The 17,390-nt window shown below is 43.4% G+C and overlaps 1 protein-coding gene across 5 annotated transcripts; it reads right to left on the bottom strand.

Moving 5' to 3' along the window:
• Positions 1-896: 896 nt before the first annotated feature.
• On the bottom strand, positions 897-15,828 carry nocta (nocturnin a). 5 transcript variants are annotated; one of them, XM_014199594.3, is made up of 3 exons: positions 15,186-15,828; positions 2,871-3,185; positions 897-2,165 (listed from the first exon to the last, which is right to left on the bottom strand). In XM_014199594.3, the coding sequence occupies exons 1-3, from the start codon at positions 15,397-15,399 to the stop codon at positions 1,270-1,272; spliced, it is 1,425 nt and encodes a 474-aa protein (XP_014055069.1). In that variant the 5' UTR covers positions 15,400-15,828; the 3' UTR covers positions 897-1,269. The 5 variants fall into 5 exon arrangements, with proteins under 5 accessions (XP_014055069.1, XP_014055072.1, XP_045574059.1 ...); XM_014199597.3 differs by lacking the exon at positions 15,186-15,828 and adding an exon at positions 4,608-4,923; XM_045718103.2 differs by lacking the exon at positions 15,186-15,828 and adding an exon at positions 3,624-4,177.
• Positions 15,829-17,390: the final 1,562 nt, after the last annotated feature.

The raw sequence follows: 17,390 nt of genomic DNA, 5'->3' as shown, positions 1-17,390 counted from the left end.
GTTGGCTCACAAAAAAGAAGCAAAACAAAAACAATTGCCACATACATTTTACTGTTTTAAAGGGTCAGCCATAACAGAGCTACTGGATATAATGACCAGATGCTTGTCTCCGCCCTATCAACCGGATTCGTTGTCGCTGTCAAACTCCTGCCTATTCTTCTCTTTGGATTGGTGGATACATCTCGTTATTTGAATATTTGATGAGGGTTGTTGACGTCAACTGCCTGTAATCAATGGAGAGTGAGATGTTACGCTACCCTCCTGAATATGCATAGACTGTCTCAAGTTACAATATGTTCATCTTAGATACAAAGTGTTGCCGGGATGTCACGTGCATCACATTTATCAGGACAGTCGTAACAACCTAAGGATTGCAAAATTTCTATTAGATCAAATAAGAAATTCATTTTTTATCTTGACTAAATTCGACACATTGCCCCCACATACAAAAACTTAACTTGCTTAACAATTAATGATCTGCCTAATGTGGACAGATCTGGGGAGGAATAAACCCTCTCTCGGCACCCCTGGAGCAAATTAGACTTAAGTGCCATGCTCAAGAGCACATCAGATTTTTCACCTTGTTGGCTCGGGTATTCGGATCAGCGATCTTTCTGTTGCTGGCCCAAGATGATGGAGAACAAGCTATAGGATGAAAAATACCAGAGTTTTTGCCCAGGTAAAGCAGACCAGCGCTAGCTAAAACAAATAAAAATGTTGTTTTTACAAAACTATATTTGTAGTCGAAGTATCGCATTAATATCGTCCAAAAATGTTTTGTGATAGGTAACTGTATCGACCCCCCATCACTAAATATGAACATACATAACTACCCAAGTATTAAAACTCAAATAATTACATAAACATGACATGAACAAAAATAAAAAAACAAGATGTCAGAATGTCTAAGTATTTTATTTTGACATGCTCATTGGCATTCTTGCTGCCACAGCACTGAAAATAATAGCAGTTACAGTATTGATATGATCCTATTCTCCAGTTCCTTTAAAACCCGTTATACACCTCATATGAAGAAAAACGATCATGAGGGATAATATCTCACTTGACAGAAAACAAGTACTGGTTTAAAAAATAAATAAATAACTACTCTCTGGTGTCAAGTCTGCAGAATCAAATTTCAGCACCAGGTCAAGTAAAATAAGCATTCACTTCTCCAGTATCACACTCCCACACGTTGTTTGATCCAGTTGATTCTTCCTGCATTGTCCTGAACTGGGACCCTATTGGCCGATGCCTCTGATAGGCAACCTACATCAGCCTATGAGGTTGGTCCCTGGGCTCCCTGAAGCTGACATCACAGAGCAGTGAGAGGTGGTCGGAGGGGTAGTGGTATGAGGGCAGGCGGTCAGGTCCTATCTGTTCCTCAGTGGGTATGTCCAGCAGGGTGTCCACAGTGAAAGCACCGTGAGAGTACCAGATGTAGTCCAGGGTACTGCAGCTCTCCCCTGAGGGACGGATCTTCCAGGTAGTGTAGGCCGGCTCCGTCTGCCCGTCTGCACTCAGCAGCTTATAGGCGGAGTCCAGACCCAGGGGGGAGGACATAAAACGCCTGTACACGTCCTCCGAGGGCTCAGCGTTAAAGTCCCCACACACTATCAGAGGCACCCCCTCTGTCCCACTCCCTCCCCCAGGTCCCCTACTGGCTGGGTCTGACCCAGCCGCCCGCGAGGTGATAGCCTTTAGGCTCTGCAGCAGGTCAGCCCCTTGGGCCCCCCTCAGCCTCTCCCAGCCGCTCCTTGCCTTCAGGTGGGTCACGGCCACGCACAGCCTCTGGCCCGTCTCCCGGCAACGCAGCGTCTGCACGATGGCCACCTGATTGGTAGGCAGCATCATGGCAGAGAGGCGCAGGTGGGAGGTGTGGAGGAGGCTGAAGCGGGCGCGGCGGTAGAAGAGCGCACAGCCGTCAGGGCCGTTGTTGCTGGCCACGTCCAGGCAGGGGGACCAGGGCTTGGGCAGGAATGTGCTGTGGTAGCCCAGGCTGGCCAAGATGGGCTGGAAGGTGTCGTAGTAGTGGTCCACTTCCTGGAGACACAGGATGTCAGGGCGGTAGGTGAGGATCTCTTCCAGGATCAGGTACTTCCTCTCAGCCCAGTTCAGAGCATCCAGAGGACATTGCACAAAGCCATCCTTACCCTCCCCTAGAGCTGAGAGGAGGAGAGAGGACAGTTACCAGACATTAGCAGTAGACATCACTGTATAGCGTTGTACACTTCACCCCATTTCTGATCGAAAGCCATTGTGAGCACTGAGCAGTACGATGGTCTGAAGTCTTGAGAGCTAGAGTCTTGGATATTCATAGAGTGCACAAAACATTAAGAACACCTGCTCTTTCCATGACAGACTGACCAGGTGAATCCAGGTGAAAGCTATGATCCCTTATTGACACCATTTGTTAAATCCACTTCAAATCAGTGCAGATGAAGGGGAGGAGACAGGTTAAAGAAGGATTTTTAAGTCTTGAGACAATTGAGACATGGATTGTGTATGTGTGCCATTCAGAGGGTGAATTGGCAAGACAAAATATTTAAGTGCCTTTGAACAGGGTATGGTAGGTGCCAGGTTCACCGGTTTGTGTCAAGAACTGCAATGCTGCTGGGTTTTTCACACTCAACAGTTTCCTGTGTGTATCAATAATGGTCCACCACCCAAAGGACATCCAGCCAAACTCAATACAACGTGTCAACTGTGGCAGGCATTGGAGTCAACATAGGCCAGCATCCCTGTGGAACGCTTTTGACACCTTGTAGAGTCCATGCCCCAATGGGGCTGTTCTAAGGGCATAAGGGGGGGGGGGGGGTGCAACTCAATATTAAGAAGGTGCTCATATCATCTATCAGAGGTCTATGTACCTTGAGCTAGGATGTTCCATGTCATGACCCGTATGGATGGCGTTTGCTGCTGCTCATTGTTCCTGTATTGGTGCTGGTGTTTTGGGTCTGCAGGGTAGACCAGGTCCCGGTGTGGACGGGCCGGCCGGTTCTGGAGGATCTCCTCGCACTCCTTGAGCAGCTGGTCTGGGTCGGCCTGCTCCAGGCCCTCCGGGTCCTGGTCTGAGTCCTGGTGCTCTGGGTCGTAGTCCTGCTGGGCCAGTGGAGCACTGTTCAGGGTCTGGGCCAGGGTACCAAACAGCCTGCTGCTGCTACTGCTGCTGCCCATCAGACACACTGAGGACAAGGAGACAACATATTAGAGAAATACAAAACACTGCACACATACAGCGGGCGCACATAATCACACCCACACGAGACATTGTAAAACATGAGTCCTGTCATGTTACCCTGCAGTCAGCAGAGACTGTCTCTCAGGCTCTCACACGAAAGACCATGTCTGAATCAGACTAAATAAATAATCTGTAACCACTTGTATATGTGGCATGCAATATGCTCTTAGGTGGACGAGTCAACAGCGATACATTATTTTGCTCCGTTTACCAAAACAATGCCCACAGATTAAAAAGGCTAGCACATTCACAGGACGACAGACAGGCAGACACTCCCTCGTGAATTAGGCTCCGACTCATCCTCTGCGTTCCTTGGAAGCCATTTTGTGAGCAAGAGTAGCTAGAAAAAGAATAGTTAGAGTGGATCTAAAGAGAGACATACATAAATAAGCTTGATAGAACTGTGGTCAAACCGATCATCTCCGTCCTTAGACTACGTACGTCACTGTGGTTTAGTGAAATCCTCACCACTGTTTTGTCTCGTTTATCTCGGTGTCTGAGAACAGCAGTACTACTCTCTAGCTCTATTCCTCTCGCTGTTTTGATGACTCCTTCACTGTCTTTCTCCTCCTTGTACTTCAGTTTCTTCTGATTTTTTTCCCCCACTCAGTCGATTTTCAGACAATCCGACTCCTTCCACTTTAGTTCTCTGCTGCTTTCAGTTTGTTGTACTCAGTCTCTCCCCCCCCTCTGTCTCAGTCCCTCCCTCTGTTTTTGTGTCAGTGTGACATTCCAGCTAGTGACAGCGTGACTGTTTAGACACAGTTAGTCTGTGTGAGACTGATGGGAGGACAAGGGAAGGGAGAGAAAGGAAGGGAAGGGAGAGAAAGGAAAGGAAGGGGGAGGATATGAGGTCATCACCATGGCTAGTCATATGTCAGGTGGAGCTGACAGATCGATGCATCCGGACACTTGGAAAACACACAGGGGAGTGGAAGGTGGACAGTAACACACTTGAGTTGCCCACACACTTGAGTTTCCCACACCCACACACACACACGGAGTGCATGGGGGCAAGGGTTGGCGAGTTACTCAATACCCAGGACACAGTGTTCCAGTGCAGGATCATGTTTACACACTATAAACTTCTCCAGAGAGAGAGAAAAGCAGGGAGGAAGAGCACAGTATTTACTTGCTACCATTTGCTGACCTCTAGTGGAGCTGCAGTTTGGATTCTGGAGTTTTTACTTATTCTTCTCATCTGAAACGTCTTTTTTTTAACCTACAGACACATTTCAGATGTGAACACATATCTTCACATCTTACAACTATTTCTTAGAGTGCTCTTAAATACGGTCCAGACAATTTTCTCAGTCGAACACTCAGTTTTTCCGATTGAGTTGAGAGATGATAGACAGTTACTCACAAAGAAAACGTAGAGTCGATGGAGAAGAATCACACACGCCCTCTTTTAAAAATCTTGCTTTGTGATTCACGCCCGACCCAGTGTCCAGGTTGTCTCCATGGCGCTACATAGAGCACTCTCTCTCGCGCCTCCTCTCTGTTTCTCTCTCCTTCTCTTTCTCCTGAGAGAGATTGGACTCTTCTGAAACTGATGTATTGACGTGAAAGAATGTTCCGGAGCAAGCGGCTGTGACTCTACTGCTCGGTGTGTGTGAGAGTATAAGAGACTGGACTGCTCTGTGTGTGTGTGTGAGAGAGAGAGTTTTCGAGAGACGGGGATTCTGCGAGCTACCGAGCATTCCTGAATAGACCAGTGTCAAACCCACTCTCCTCTCTTCATCCCCACACTGCTCATCTGGCTGCCACAATGGCTTATTATAACCGTCCCGTGAGGGTCACACACATGGCATACAACCACTCGCATAGAGATATGGCACACAAACATCATAAATGACCAAATTAAATGAGATTAGTGTGGCTTGTCCTTAGTTAATCTATGTGATAGAGGAGAGACTCAACTAAGTGGAATGTGATTCAATAAGCTGACTCAGTCTGCTGCTCATAGAGCACATACACTGGAATGCTTCAGGGCCCCATTCAGCACGAGTATTGAACTGCTGCATGTACACTATGTTGAATGTACATACGGTATGTGGCATCTGAGTGTAGGTGTTTCCCAAACATAAGGTTAAAAATAGCTGGAAACACCAGTGGAGTGGACATTATGTTTCTGACCCAACTGAGAAAGAACATGACTGTTTCTGTGTTTTCAGTTGGCTATACTTACTTTACTTAGCATCTCCCTAGAGGACAAAAGCTAAAAGAAAGGAGACGAAGGAAACCGTTTCAATAATTGGTATGTAGGCCTACTCAATTATACTGTAGACCTAAAATCTGTTGTTCTCCATAAAAATACTGCATTGACAGCACAGCAGGCCAGGCCTATCTACGGGCCTACATTTCAACTGGAGAGCAGAATCTCTCCATAGGAATGTTGGTGACATCAGCGTTGAATGAGACAATCACATGACTGCTCCAGGCAATTATCAAACGAAGGATGGGAGCATGAAAGAGATTAGGTAGCCAGGTAGACTAAAATTAAAACATTTGGGAAGCAGGGGGTCTGGCCCCCAATGCCCCTTGAACTCCTGTCCATGGATAGGAAGGAGATGTAAGGGGAACAGCAAAATAGCCTGGTCCCCTCATTTTCAGAGTGTTTCTGAGTGTGTGTGCGCCTGAGTGTTTGCTTGTTTCAAAGTTTGTCACTTGCACAGGACACAGCAGGTGTAAAACAGTACAGTGAAATGCTTACTTGCAAGCTCTTTACCATCAATGCAGTAATAAAACTAATAATAAAAGGTAAGAAAACACAAGAAATATGAGACAAGAAAAAACTAACTGTGTGCATTCTTAAAGCTGGACTCCTTAGTTGAAATAAAGTGGTCAACCCACCTGTGTTTTGGTAAACAGCTGAGGGATGAACCTGGACAAATGTAAGCACTCATATTCAAAGTGAGAGCTATGTATGCAAGAACTGACCATCTATGATATCAAAATGATAGTTTTAACCATGTTTTGGAGGCAACAGTATTTGTTTACATTTACTTTGTTTACAAACATTGGGAGTATAACAATCTTATATTTTGGGTTCTGATAGGGTATGACAGTTGAACTAAGCTCATGAGACATTTAAGTTATATTCTTCAAGAATCAAAGTCCAAAATGGATGTAGCAACTTAGGATTCTAGCTTCAATAAGGAAACCTCTCGAGTCGTAACACAGTTATGCACCACTAATCTCATTAAAACAGGCAGCACTCCAAGGGAGAAACCAAATTAAGCTATTTTGGTTTATACTTTATACCCCCATCATCATTAGATAAGTTTAACCCACTGGTGGAGTCAAACCAATAAAATCATTTATTCCTCTGAGGATTTACCATTAGTGGGTTCATTTAGATGAAACCCCCTCATCCACACTCTAGACATTAATATATCAGTGTACTGTTAGCTAAGAGGTACAAGGGCTTCTCTCACCATGACCTGATTTTACGGACATGACAGAACCTAAAATAACTTAACCCTTCTGATCTCCTCCTCAGTCAGCACGGGTAGGAAAAGGTGTGCTGCCAGTTTTAATGAGATTAGTGTTGCATAACTGTAATGAGGTCGGCTTTTATTTTTTGGTCTGACCTTTTGTCTTGTTGGAGCCATTTAGCGGAGTGGTTGAACAGAGATGGCATAGGAAGCATACCAGATCTCCAGCCTTTTTTATACTACAGTAAATGGTTAACAGGCTAGACCAGGGGACTTGAGCGGAGGGTCGGAACATCATAAATCATTTGTACACTGCAAGTTGACTGCAAGAAGCAGATATAGTATGACAAAAACAATGATTTCCAACATGCTTACATTGGGAACAGATTTCCTAAATTAAAATCACTGAGCTGATTTCCTGGTGATTTTACAGTATTTAAAAAAGGGTAGGAAGCATGAGTTTGCACTATACACCATTTCTCAACGTGATATGGAGAATCTACTCTGTGCTCCCATGTTCATATGCTAACTGTAGCTAGCTCAAGCGCTTCATGGCCTGTGTGGCTGTGTTACCTTGTGGGAACTCGTTAGCACGGCAGGCCCTGGTGCCTTCTTGCGCCAATTGTGTAGTTCCTTGTCTGTTATCTATTTTGTTTTGCCAACTTTTTGGCATGTTCTCTTTGAATTAGGCTAAGGGAGTTCTGTAACCTTTCCCACCTTGGCTTAGTGCTAGTGCGCTAGCTGACTGACATCTGGAATCTATTTTGGTTCTCTCTCACTATATAGCTATTGGATTTCCCTCACCGACTCTCCCTTGGCCCGGTGAAGCACCTGCCTCCCCCTGGCTTTGGTAGCTAACTCAGCCTGCCCTCTTTCACTATTGGATGGGCCCCAGCCAACAATCTGCAAGTCTCTGCTCTCTCTTTGCTTGTGGTCTGTGGTTATGTTTAGTTGTGTTCTAGCTGGTCTCCAGTTGTTGGGCCCTGGCTTGCCAACCATAACTGTGATGGTTGGCTAGGCTGGCTAATATCTAGTTGGCTAAAAAGCTAAAGTTAGCTGGCTGGCTAAGATAACTGCATATAGCTAACATTCTTTAGGAATAAGCTGGCTTCCCGGGTCCTCCATTTTACATCACACCCATGAAAAACATTTTCCAACATGACTTTGGCATTCTGATCAGTTTTATGTAATAACTCCAAAAACAGAAAAGTGAGGTGTAACTTTGCATTGGGACTTTTGATGTGTATACTAATGCAAATCCATTTGTTACCGGATGCTACCCTCCACAGCATAACCTTCACTCCAGATCAAAATGCCAAACCTACAACCTAATTTTGGACAGACCAGATACAACTTTAATTAGCACTGAGGCATGAAGTGAAAGGTATCGAAGCCTTTGAGCCCAACACATGGCAGGAGTCTCACAGGATACCCCTCCCAAATCCAGAGGCCTTGAAGCACCCTCCTGCTGTTCAGGACCATCCACTGACATTTTCTACAAGAAATCTGCCTCCAGAAATAAAGCTTCTCCCAAATGGGTGTGACTCCTACTCACGATGCCTGGATTCCACCTGGCGATCTGTTCACTGTCTGCCATGGCTTGTCTCTCCCCCCCCCCCCCCTACCAAGCTTTCGCTCGCCTCCAGCACACAGGCACTGTATGGGGCGAGTGACTCTGAACTTACAATGGCTAGCTCCAAGTCCATTTAAAAAAAAAATCTTGTGCATTTTGCCTCATGACTCCTGCATGCTTTGTTGGCTATGAACTTTCTTGTTTACCCTACCGTGGGACAGACTGTTTGTTCCCACACTCAGGACGCTGACTCTCTATTGGTTACACAGACTTTTGGCCCCCCATCCTTTTCTAATCACCTCTCGCAGGCTTTGTATTCATGTAACCTGATGAAATTGCTGTATATTATGATCCTGTTGCCATCTAATGCACATTCAAATGTCAGAAATCAACACTGCAGAGCTCTCCAAGTCCTCTGCCGTGCCTTGATTGTTTTACTGTTGTTGATATCTGGAAATGTGCATGTACAGCCTGGCCCATCTACTGTTGCTAGCCCCAATTCTGACTTGTGCTCTGATATCCGTTTCACTGATTTCTGCTCTCGTAAAAGCCTGGGTTTTCTGCACGTTAACACAAGAAGCTTATTACCTAAAATGGATCAATTGAAAGTGTGGGTTCACAGCTCCAATCCAGATGTGTTGGTCATTACTGAGACATGGTTAAGAAAGAGTGTTTTGAATACTGATGTTAACCTTTCTGGTTATAACCTTTTTCAGATCTTCCAAAAGTGGGGTAGTGGCAATCTTTACCAAGGATCACCGTCAATGCTCGGTTGTCTCCACCAAGTCTGTCCCCAAACAATTTGATTTGCTGGTTTTAAGCATTAAACTTTCAAATAGCTCCTCATTGACTGTTACGGGGTGTTATCATCCTTCATCAGCCCCGGTCTGTACCCTACCTGCCCTAAGCTCTCTCCTGGCCTTTTACACTAAGTCTGAATTTGTCCTGCTAGGTGACCTAAACTGGGACATGCTTAAACTACCTGACCAAGTCCTAAAGCAATGAGACTCCCTAAATCTTTCTCAGATTATTACCAATCCCACAAGGTGACTCCAAAACACCCAGATGCTACTCTCCTCGATGTTATCTTCACAAATAATCATGATAGGTATCAGTCTGGTGTTTTCTGTAATGACCTTAGTGATCACTGTTTTACAGCCTGTGTTCGTAATAGCTGCTCAGTGAAATGTCCTGTCCTGATTTGTCATAGACACTTGCTAAAAACCTTTAATGAGCAAGCCTTCCCTCTTGACCTGGCCTCTGTAAATTGGTATAGAATAAGCTTGATATTGCTAACAAACATGCCCCATAAAGAAAATTTGAATTAAAAACAGGTTCAGCCCCTGATTCGACCATGATCTGGCAGAGTTACTCCACCTCAAGAATTGCATTTGACGAAAGGCTCGGCACATGCATACTCAGGCTGACTGGCTCTCGTTCAGGCAAATGAGAAATAAGTGCACTCAGGCTATCTGGAAGGGCAAAGTTAGTTACTTTAAGGAGCAGTTCTCTCTCTGTGGGTCTAGAACCAAGAAGCTCTGGAAAATGGTTAAAGACCTGGAGAATAAAACACTCCTCTTCACAGCTACCCATGTCCCTTAACCTGTTGGGGCTAGGGGGCAGTATTTGCACGGCTGGATAAAAAAATGTACCCGATTTAATCTGGTTACTAATCCTACCCAGTAACTAGAATATGCATATACTTATTATATATGGATAGAAAACACCCTAAAGTTTCTAAAACTGTTTGAATGGTGTCTGTGAGTATAACATTTTCTGACAGGAAGTGGATACCTGATGTGTTGTATTACCTTTAAACCTATGCCATTGAAAAACACAGGGGCTGAGGAATATTTTGGCACTTCCTATTGCTTCCACTAGATGTCACCAGCCTTTACAAAGTGGTTTGAGTCTTCTGGAGGGAGATCTGACCGAACAAGAGCCATGGAACGATGATGGCCCATTAGACACCTGGCGCGCGAGTTCATGTTGGGTACCCTCGTTCCAATACGTTATAAAAGAGAATGCATTCGTCCACCTTGAATATTATTCATGTTCTGGTTAAAAAAGGCCCTAATGATTTATGCTATACGTTTGACATGTTTGAACGAACGTAAATATATTTTTTCCCCTCGTTCATGAAGTGAAGTCCGGCGGGCTTAGATCATGTGCTAACAAGACAGAGATTTTTGGACATAAATGATGAGCTTTTTTGAACAAAACTACATTCGTTATGGACCCGTGATACCTGGAAGTGACATCTGATGAAGAGAATCAAAGGTAATGGATTATTTACATAGTATTTTCGATTTTAGATCTCCCCAACATGGCGGCTAGTCTGTATCGCAACGCGTATTTTTCTGGGCGCAGTGCTCAGATTATTGCAAAGTGTGCTTTCCCAGTAAGGTTATTTTTAAATCTGGCAAGTTGATTGCGTTCAAGAGATGTAAATCTATAATTCTTTAAATGACAATATAATATTTTACCAATGTTTTCTAATTTTCATTATTTAATTTGTGGTGCTGACTTGAATGCCGGTTATTGGAGGGAAATGATTTCCTGAACATCAACGCCACAGTAAAACGCTGTTTTTGGATATAAATATGAACTTGATAGAACTAAAAATGCATGCATTGTCTAACACAATGTCCTAGGAGTGTCATCTGTTGGAGATTGTAAAAGGTTAGTGCATAATTTTAGCTGATTTATGGTTTTGGTGACGCCTGTCTTTGAATTGGCACAACATTACACACAACTCTTGTAAATGTACTGTCCTAACATACTCTAAATTTATGCTTTCGCCGTAAAACCTTTTTGAAATCGTAAAACGTGGTTAGATTAAGGAGATGTTTATCTTTCAAAGGGTGTAAAATAGTTGTATGTTTGAAAAATTTGAATTTTGACATTTATTTGGATTCAAATTTGCCGCTCTTGAAATGCACCTGCTGTTGATGGAGTGCACCACCTAGCCCATAGAGGTTAAAGTTGATGTGGTTGTAACTGACAAGAAGGACATGGCTGAGCTCTTTAAAATCACCACCTCATTAAGTCAGGATTCCTATTTGGCTCAGCCATGCCTCCTTGCCCATCCAACATTTCCTCATCTCCCACCCCTTCTAATGCGACTAGCCCTGATGATCCTCCCTCTTTTTCCCCTGCCCTACTACAAAGTTTCTCCCTGCAGGCGGTCACTGAGGCTGAGGTGCTAAAGGAGCGCCTTAAACTTGACCCCCAAAAAACATCTGTGTCAGATGGTTTAGACCCTTTCTTCTTTAAGGTTGCTTCCCATATAATAACCAAGCCTGTCTCTCCTCTCTGGGGAGGTTCCCATTGCTTGGAAGGCAGACACCATTAGTCCTTTATTTAAAGGGGAGATCAAGCTGATCCTAACTGTTATAGGCATATTTCTATTTTGCCCTGTTTATCAAAAGTGTTAGAAAAACTTGTCAATAATCAACTGACTGGCTTTCTTGATGTCTATAGTATTCGCTCTGGTATGTAATCTGGTTTCCACTCAGGTTATGGATGTTTCACTGCAACCTTAAAAAGGTCCTCAATGATGTCACAATTTCCCTTGATTCTAAGCAATGTTGTGCTGCTATTTTTAATTGACTTGGCCAAAGCTCTTGATACGGTAGACCATTCCATTCTTGTGGGCCGGCTAAGGAATATTGGTGTCTCTGAGGTGTCTTTGGCCTGGCTTGCTAACTACCTCTCTCAAAGAGTGCAGGGAATAAAGTCAGAACATCTGCTGTCTTAGCTACTGCCTGTCACCGAGGGTGTACACCAAGGCCCTATCCTAGGCCCCACGCTCTTCTCAATTTACATCAACAACATAGCTCAGGCAGTAGGAAGCTCTCTCATCCATTTATATGCAGATGAGTCACTCATCTATATGCAGTCTTATACTCAACTGGCCCCTCCCTGGATTTTGTGTTAAACGCTCTACAACAAAGCTTTCTTATTGTCCAACAAGCTTCCTCTGCCCTTAACCTTTCTCTCAACACCTCCAAAACAAAAGGTCATGTGGTTTGGTAAGAGGACTGCCCCTCTCCCCACAGGTGTGATTACTACCTCTGCGGGTTTAGAGCTTGAAGTAGTCACCTCATACAAGTACTTGGGAGTATGGCTAGACAGTACACTGTCCTTCTCTCAGCACATATCAAAGCGACAGGCTAAAGTTAAATCTAGACTTTGTTTCCTCTATCGTAATCTCTCCTCTTTCACCCCAGCTGATAAACTAACCCTGATTCAGATGACCATCCTACCCATGCTAGATTATGGAGACGTAATTTATAAATCGGAAGTAAGGGTACTCTCGAGCAGCAGGTAAGGGTGCTCTCGAGTGGCTAGGTGTTCTTTACCATTCGGCCATCAGATTTGCCACCAATGCTCCCTATTAGATCACATCACCGCACTCTATACTCTTCTGTAAACTGGTCATCTCTGTATACCCGTCGCAAGACCCACTGGTTGTTGCTCATTTATAAAACCCTTTTAGGCCTCACTCCCCCCTATCTGAGATATCTACTGCAGCCCTAATCCTCCACATACAACATTCATTCTGCCAGTCACATTCTGTTAAAGGTCCCCAAAGCATACACATCCCTGGGTCGCTCATCTTTTCAGTTCGCTGCTGCATATTGACTGGAATGAGGTGCAACAAACACTCTTTATCTCAATCTTTTCATTCAAAGACTCAAATCATGGACACTCTTACTGACAGTTGTGGCTGCTTTGCGTGATGTATTGTTGTCTCTACCTTCTTGCCCTTTATGCTGCTGTCTGTGCCCAACAATGTTTGTACCCTGTTTTGTGCTGCTGCCATGTTGCGTTGCTATCATGTTGTGTTGCTGCCATGCTATGTTGTCATCTTAGGTCTCTCTTTATGTAGTGTTGTCTCTCTTGCCATGATGTGTGTTTTGTCCTATATTTTTATTTAATTTATTTTTTATTTCCAGCCCCCATCCCCGCAGGCGGCCTTTTGGTAGGCCGTCATTGTAAATAAGAATTTGACTTGCCTAGTTAAATAAATAAAAATACCTGGTGGTTATGATTATGTTACCTACCCTTTTAAAATGTCCAACAATGAAATAAATACATTTACAATTTTTTTGGAGATGGAGATGGAGATATATATATATATATATATATACAAAATCAATGAGGCAGAGGCAAACCTGTACGCTAGGAGGAAATAACCTACCCATACAAAATTTCATTTTATTTCTATGGAATACCCTCGGACTGTTTTTACTGGTCCAGTCCTTTGCGGTGAACAAGCTATCCAGGACAAGCAGCGTGAGGGAGAAAGGCCACAGGAAAGGAGACCCCCTTGAGATGCTGAAGAGGTCAACCCTGAGCCTCTCAGTGGCACAGTTGTTGCGTAATGCTGTTCTGGTCAATTTTGTCAACAATTATAGTGACTAAAATATTCAGCAAACACCTATTTTTCAGTGGCAATTGACTATAACTGACTAAATAGACCTAGAAAAAACTATCAGTAAACAAAAATGATTTTTCATTTCAGTTGACTAAAACGAGATTAAATTCTCACTGACTAAAATATGATTACTAAATAGACCGGACAAGAGTTTAGAGAGATAAGCACAAATAATAGCAGCATAGATGCACAGTTCTGTTCAGCAATGGGAGGGACTTGCCACACCCAGCACACGCAAGTGGTGAGTGTGGGCAGACAGGTTCCACTCCGGATTATACATCCCCGTCACCACCAGCTTTCTAGTTAGCTACACTTTGCCTGGTTAAGAAACGCAAGCTGCTTTACGAAATGAAAAACAATAATAGCATTGAGTTAATTTAAACAGTCTAGCTATGTTTTTCTCTCTCTTGAGTATAGAAAAGTAGGCGGTCTTTGAATTTGTAGTCTTACTCAACCCTCCTACATTCTCCACTGCATTTCATAGCCAGGTTATGTAGGCCAATAGTCTCCCTCTTTTCCTCTGAGAAAACAGCCTGATTCCTTACCGTTCAAAAGATATGATCCAAAATACCAGCGCGTAGTTTTTTCTGTCTGTCGTGAATTGGTGTGCCGCATTTTACATTTATCCAGGACCATTTTAAAACTAGGCTACTTGCGGATCGGACCGTTATTAACCATGTTTAGGCTACATCTTGTTCAGCCATGTTACCTCATTACATAGCTATAGCTAACAACCTGGGGCGTGTTCAGCAGGATGCAGTGTTTTGTAACGTTCAGATTTAAGCTATATAGAACAAGCATGCCTCTCTGACATGTTGAATAAGGAATAACTTTGTCTCTACTCATGGAATTTCTATCTGCAACGTTTAAGAATGGTTTGCAACTGATCGTGGTCCTAGTAAAATTACCAGTGGCCTATATGCAAACATTTGGTGGCACAGAAAGAAAGAAAAAGGGATAGCTAAAATGTTTTGACTAAATTCCTCTTGCCACTACACTAACTTTATTTTGAGTTAATGTGGACCCAATAACTCAGACTTGAGCCATAGGGACTTGTGACTCAAGCACAGCAGACTCAATTCGGACCAAGGTTTAGTGACGCGACTACATCGCTGTTCATTAGCCCCCATTCTACCTTTGGACATCAATAAAATAAAAAGTGCCAAAAATTAAGTCTTGAAATAACATTGTTATGAAAGTGACATGGGACAAACTAAAAACAATAAAATAAAAGAACTCTCTCTCATATTTTCCACGTTTTGAATGTCTGAAGATGTAGAAGAGCATATGAGACTTCACATAGGCCTAATCGGTTTGAATAATAATTCTGGCCAAACAAGAGAAATACACCCCTCCCAACCGTAGGCAATATTGTTTAGAATGTTATTTAAACAGAACCCAACAAAATGTATTATATAATTGTCATTATTTTTAAACAGACATGAGAAAGGTCTAATAAGATGCCTCCTGAACACTGAACATGCCTACCTGGTATAGAGTTCACTGACGCGGGCGATGAGCCGCGTGATTTCACCTGTGGCTTGCAGCGTCTGCCGTCTTCTCCTCCGGTGTGACAGTGCCGTGGAGCCGGGAGGGATAATTTCTTCGGAGGTGGCTGTTTCTTAGCTGCCGGCCCCAGGGAAGAGAGACAAACCGCTGCCAAGTCTCGGTGGAAGAAGGAACACCGACGAGCCGGATACATGCCTCGCGCCGGTTCTGTTACAACTAGTGTGGCCAAATGAACGAGAGAGCGGTGAGAAGATACTGTAATAGCCTCACTTCAGTCCCAACACTCGATAGTCCTGTCAAATAATAACTATTTGTATACAAATAGAGATATCATTCTACGGACACAAAATGTTGGTCACTGCGGCATTCTTTCACGTTTGTATCAGAAACAAAGTAGCCGGCAAATGTTTCATCATATTTCCGACAGGCTCTTTGAACTAGAGTTTCGAGGGTGGATAACGAAGAAGGAGGATTTTAAAACCCTAAATACAGAGTCTGGAAAATATCTTGTCAATACAAATATATCCTTAGTAAGTATTAGTTTAAAGATACCCATAATCAAACGACATTACGCATTATATTGAGAGATTTAAAGCAACTTTCCCAAAGAACCCCCCTAATTCAAACTGCCAATGGATTGATCTGTACAGTAGAGTTTTCATGACAAACAGGAAGAGGGCGGGTTTAAGGGTAGGGAGAGGGTGTGGTCTCACCTCTGATCTAATCAGAGGCCAGTGCGCGTGTTGGAAAAACATCATAATGACGCAAATCTATCAAAAAAAAACGCCACCTCTTCTCCCGCGCCCACATGCTTATGCAATGTCCTGTTATGTCAGCAACTGTACGTTTGGACTAGGCTAATAGCGTTCTAAAAACAGCTTTACCCACAACATAACCTACACAAGCATTGTAATACAAATAGTGAAATAAACAATATCAAATAAGGTAGGCCTAGTGAACAAAACAACCGTTTTACAAGGCATACTTAGGGCTTTTGCATTCAGACCTTTCCTATCAGTAACATATCCATTAAAGTTGGGCATGCCAGATAATCTATGACTTTGGTTTCCAGACTTGTGGTCGGTACCCCATGTGGGGTCCCCTGAAATTGAAATGTTGCCGACTTGAGAAAATCTTTAATCTTATCAAACAAATGAATAACAGTTTTCTCTTTAAATGGGTTGACACCTTTTAGTGTCAACTAAGGACCTCTTAGACTCTTACAATATGCTTTCATGTCATGATTATGTGTTGGGGCAGCCTGTGGGACCTAAAATGGAGTAAATATGCCCCAACAACTATTGGATGATGGTTAAGTGGAATTAATAATTTATTATCAAATGTTGTTATATAACTTACCAGGCGGGTCAAGGGTCTTCAGTAGGCAAAGTTTACTCCAGTTAATCATTGATCAGGGGGGGATCATTTACATACACACCATCCAAACAGGGGTTTTCTAGTGCAGCAATCCTGCCTTGAAATATCTCCATTTATGTAACATTGTTATGAACAGCAGAATAGACCAAACAACAACAAATAACAGGTTTCTTATTGCCTGCACATGTACAGTACGCTTTGCTGTAGAGAACAGGAGCTAAAGTAGAGAAAAAGTTCTATACACGTTGGCACATAGGAGATGGATGAGCGGTATATATTGCGTGTGTGTGTAATGCTGACTGGTGTGCGGCTGAATTAAGACACATGCCCATGTCTCTCTCTGTCCGTTCTCAACACAGGGCTGCAGGTGGTAAAACTGATTACATTTTAATCTGGTTTCATTGAGGGGGACAATGGCTCTGTAAGTACAGCCGCTTGGCAGAAAGAGACTGAGATGAAAAAGAAAGAGAGAGGAAAATCTCCCCAGCGATAGTATCTCTCTCATTCAGGGCTATTCAATTATGAATTATGAAATTAATGGGTTAAAGAGGAGAACTAAGACACACACACACACACACACACACACACACACACACACACACACACACACACACACACACACACACACACACACCACACACACACACTTCCCTCAATGGAACATGAGTGAACCTTTGCCCCAACCAGCGTACCATCTGTAATGTACGGTGCATTTGGAAAGTATTCAGACCCCTTGACTTTTTCCACATTTTGTTACGTTATAGTTTCTCTCAAGCTATGTCAGGTTGGATGGGAGCATTGCTGAAC

This window comes from Salmo salar, chromosome 05 (assembly GCF_965601325.2).
Source record: "Salmo salar chromosome 05, fSalSal1, whole genome shotgun sequence".
Taxonomy (NCBI): domain Eukaryota; kingdom Metazoa; phylum Chordata; class Actinopteri; order Salmoniformes; family Salmonidae; genus Salmo; species Salmo salar.
This window is presented reverse-complemented; position numbering and strand designations above follow the sequence as displayed.

Coding starts and splice junctions, on each gene's coding strand:
- nocta (XM_014199594.3), bottom strand. CDS start 15,399: ATGTATCCGGCTCGTCGGTGTTCCTTCTTCCACCGAGACTTGGCAGCG. Junction 3,186..15,185: donor GTCAGTGAACTCTATACCAG/GTAGGCATGTTC, acceptor CCTTGTCCTCAG/TGTGTCTGATGGGCAGCAGC. Junction 2,166..2,870: donor ATGGAACATCCTAGCTCAAG/GTACATAGACCT, acceptor TCCTCCTCTCAG/CTCTAGGGGAGGGTAAGGAT.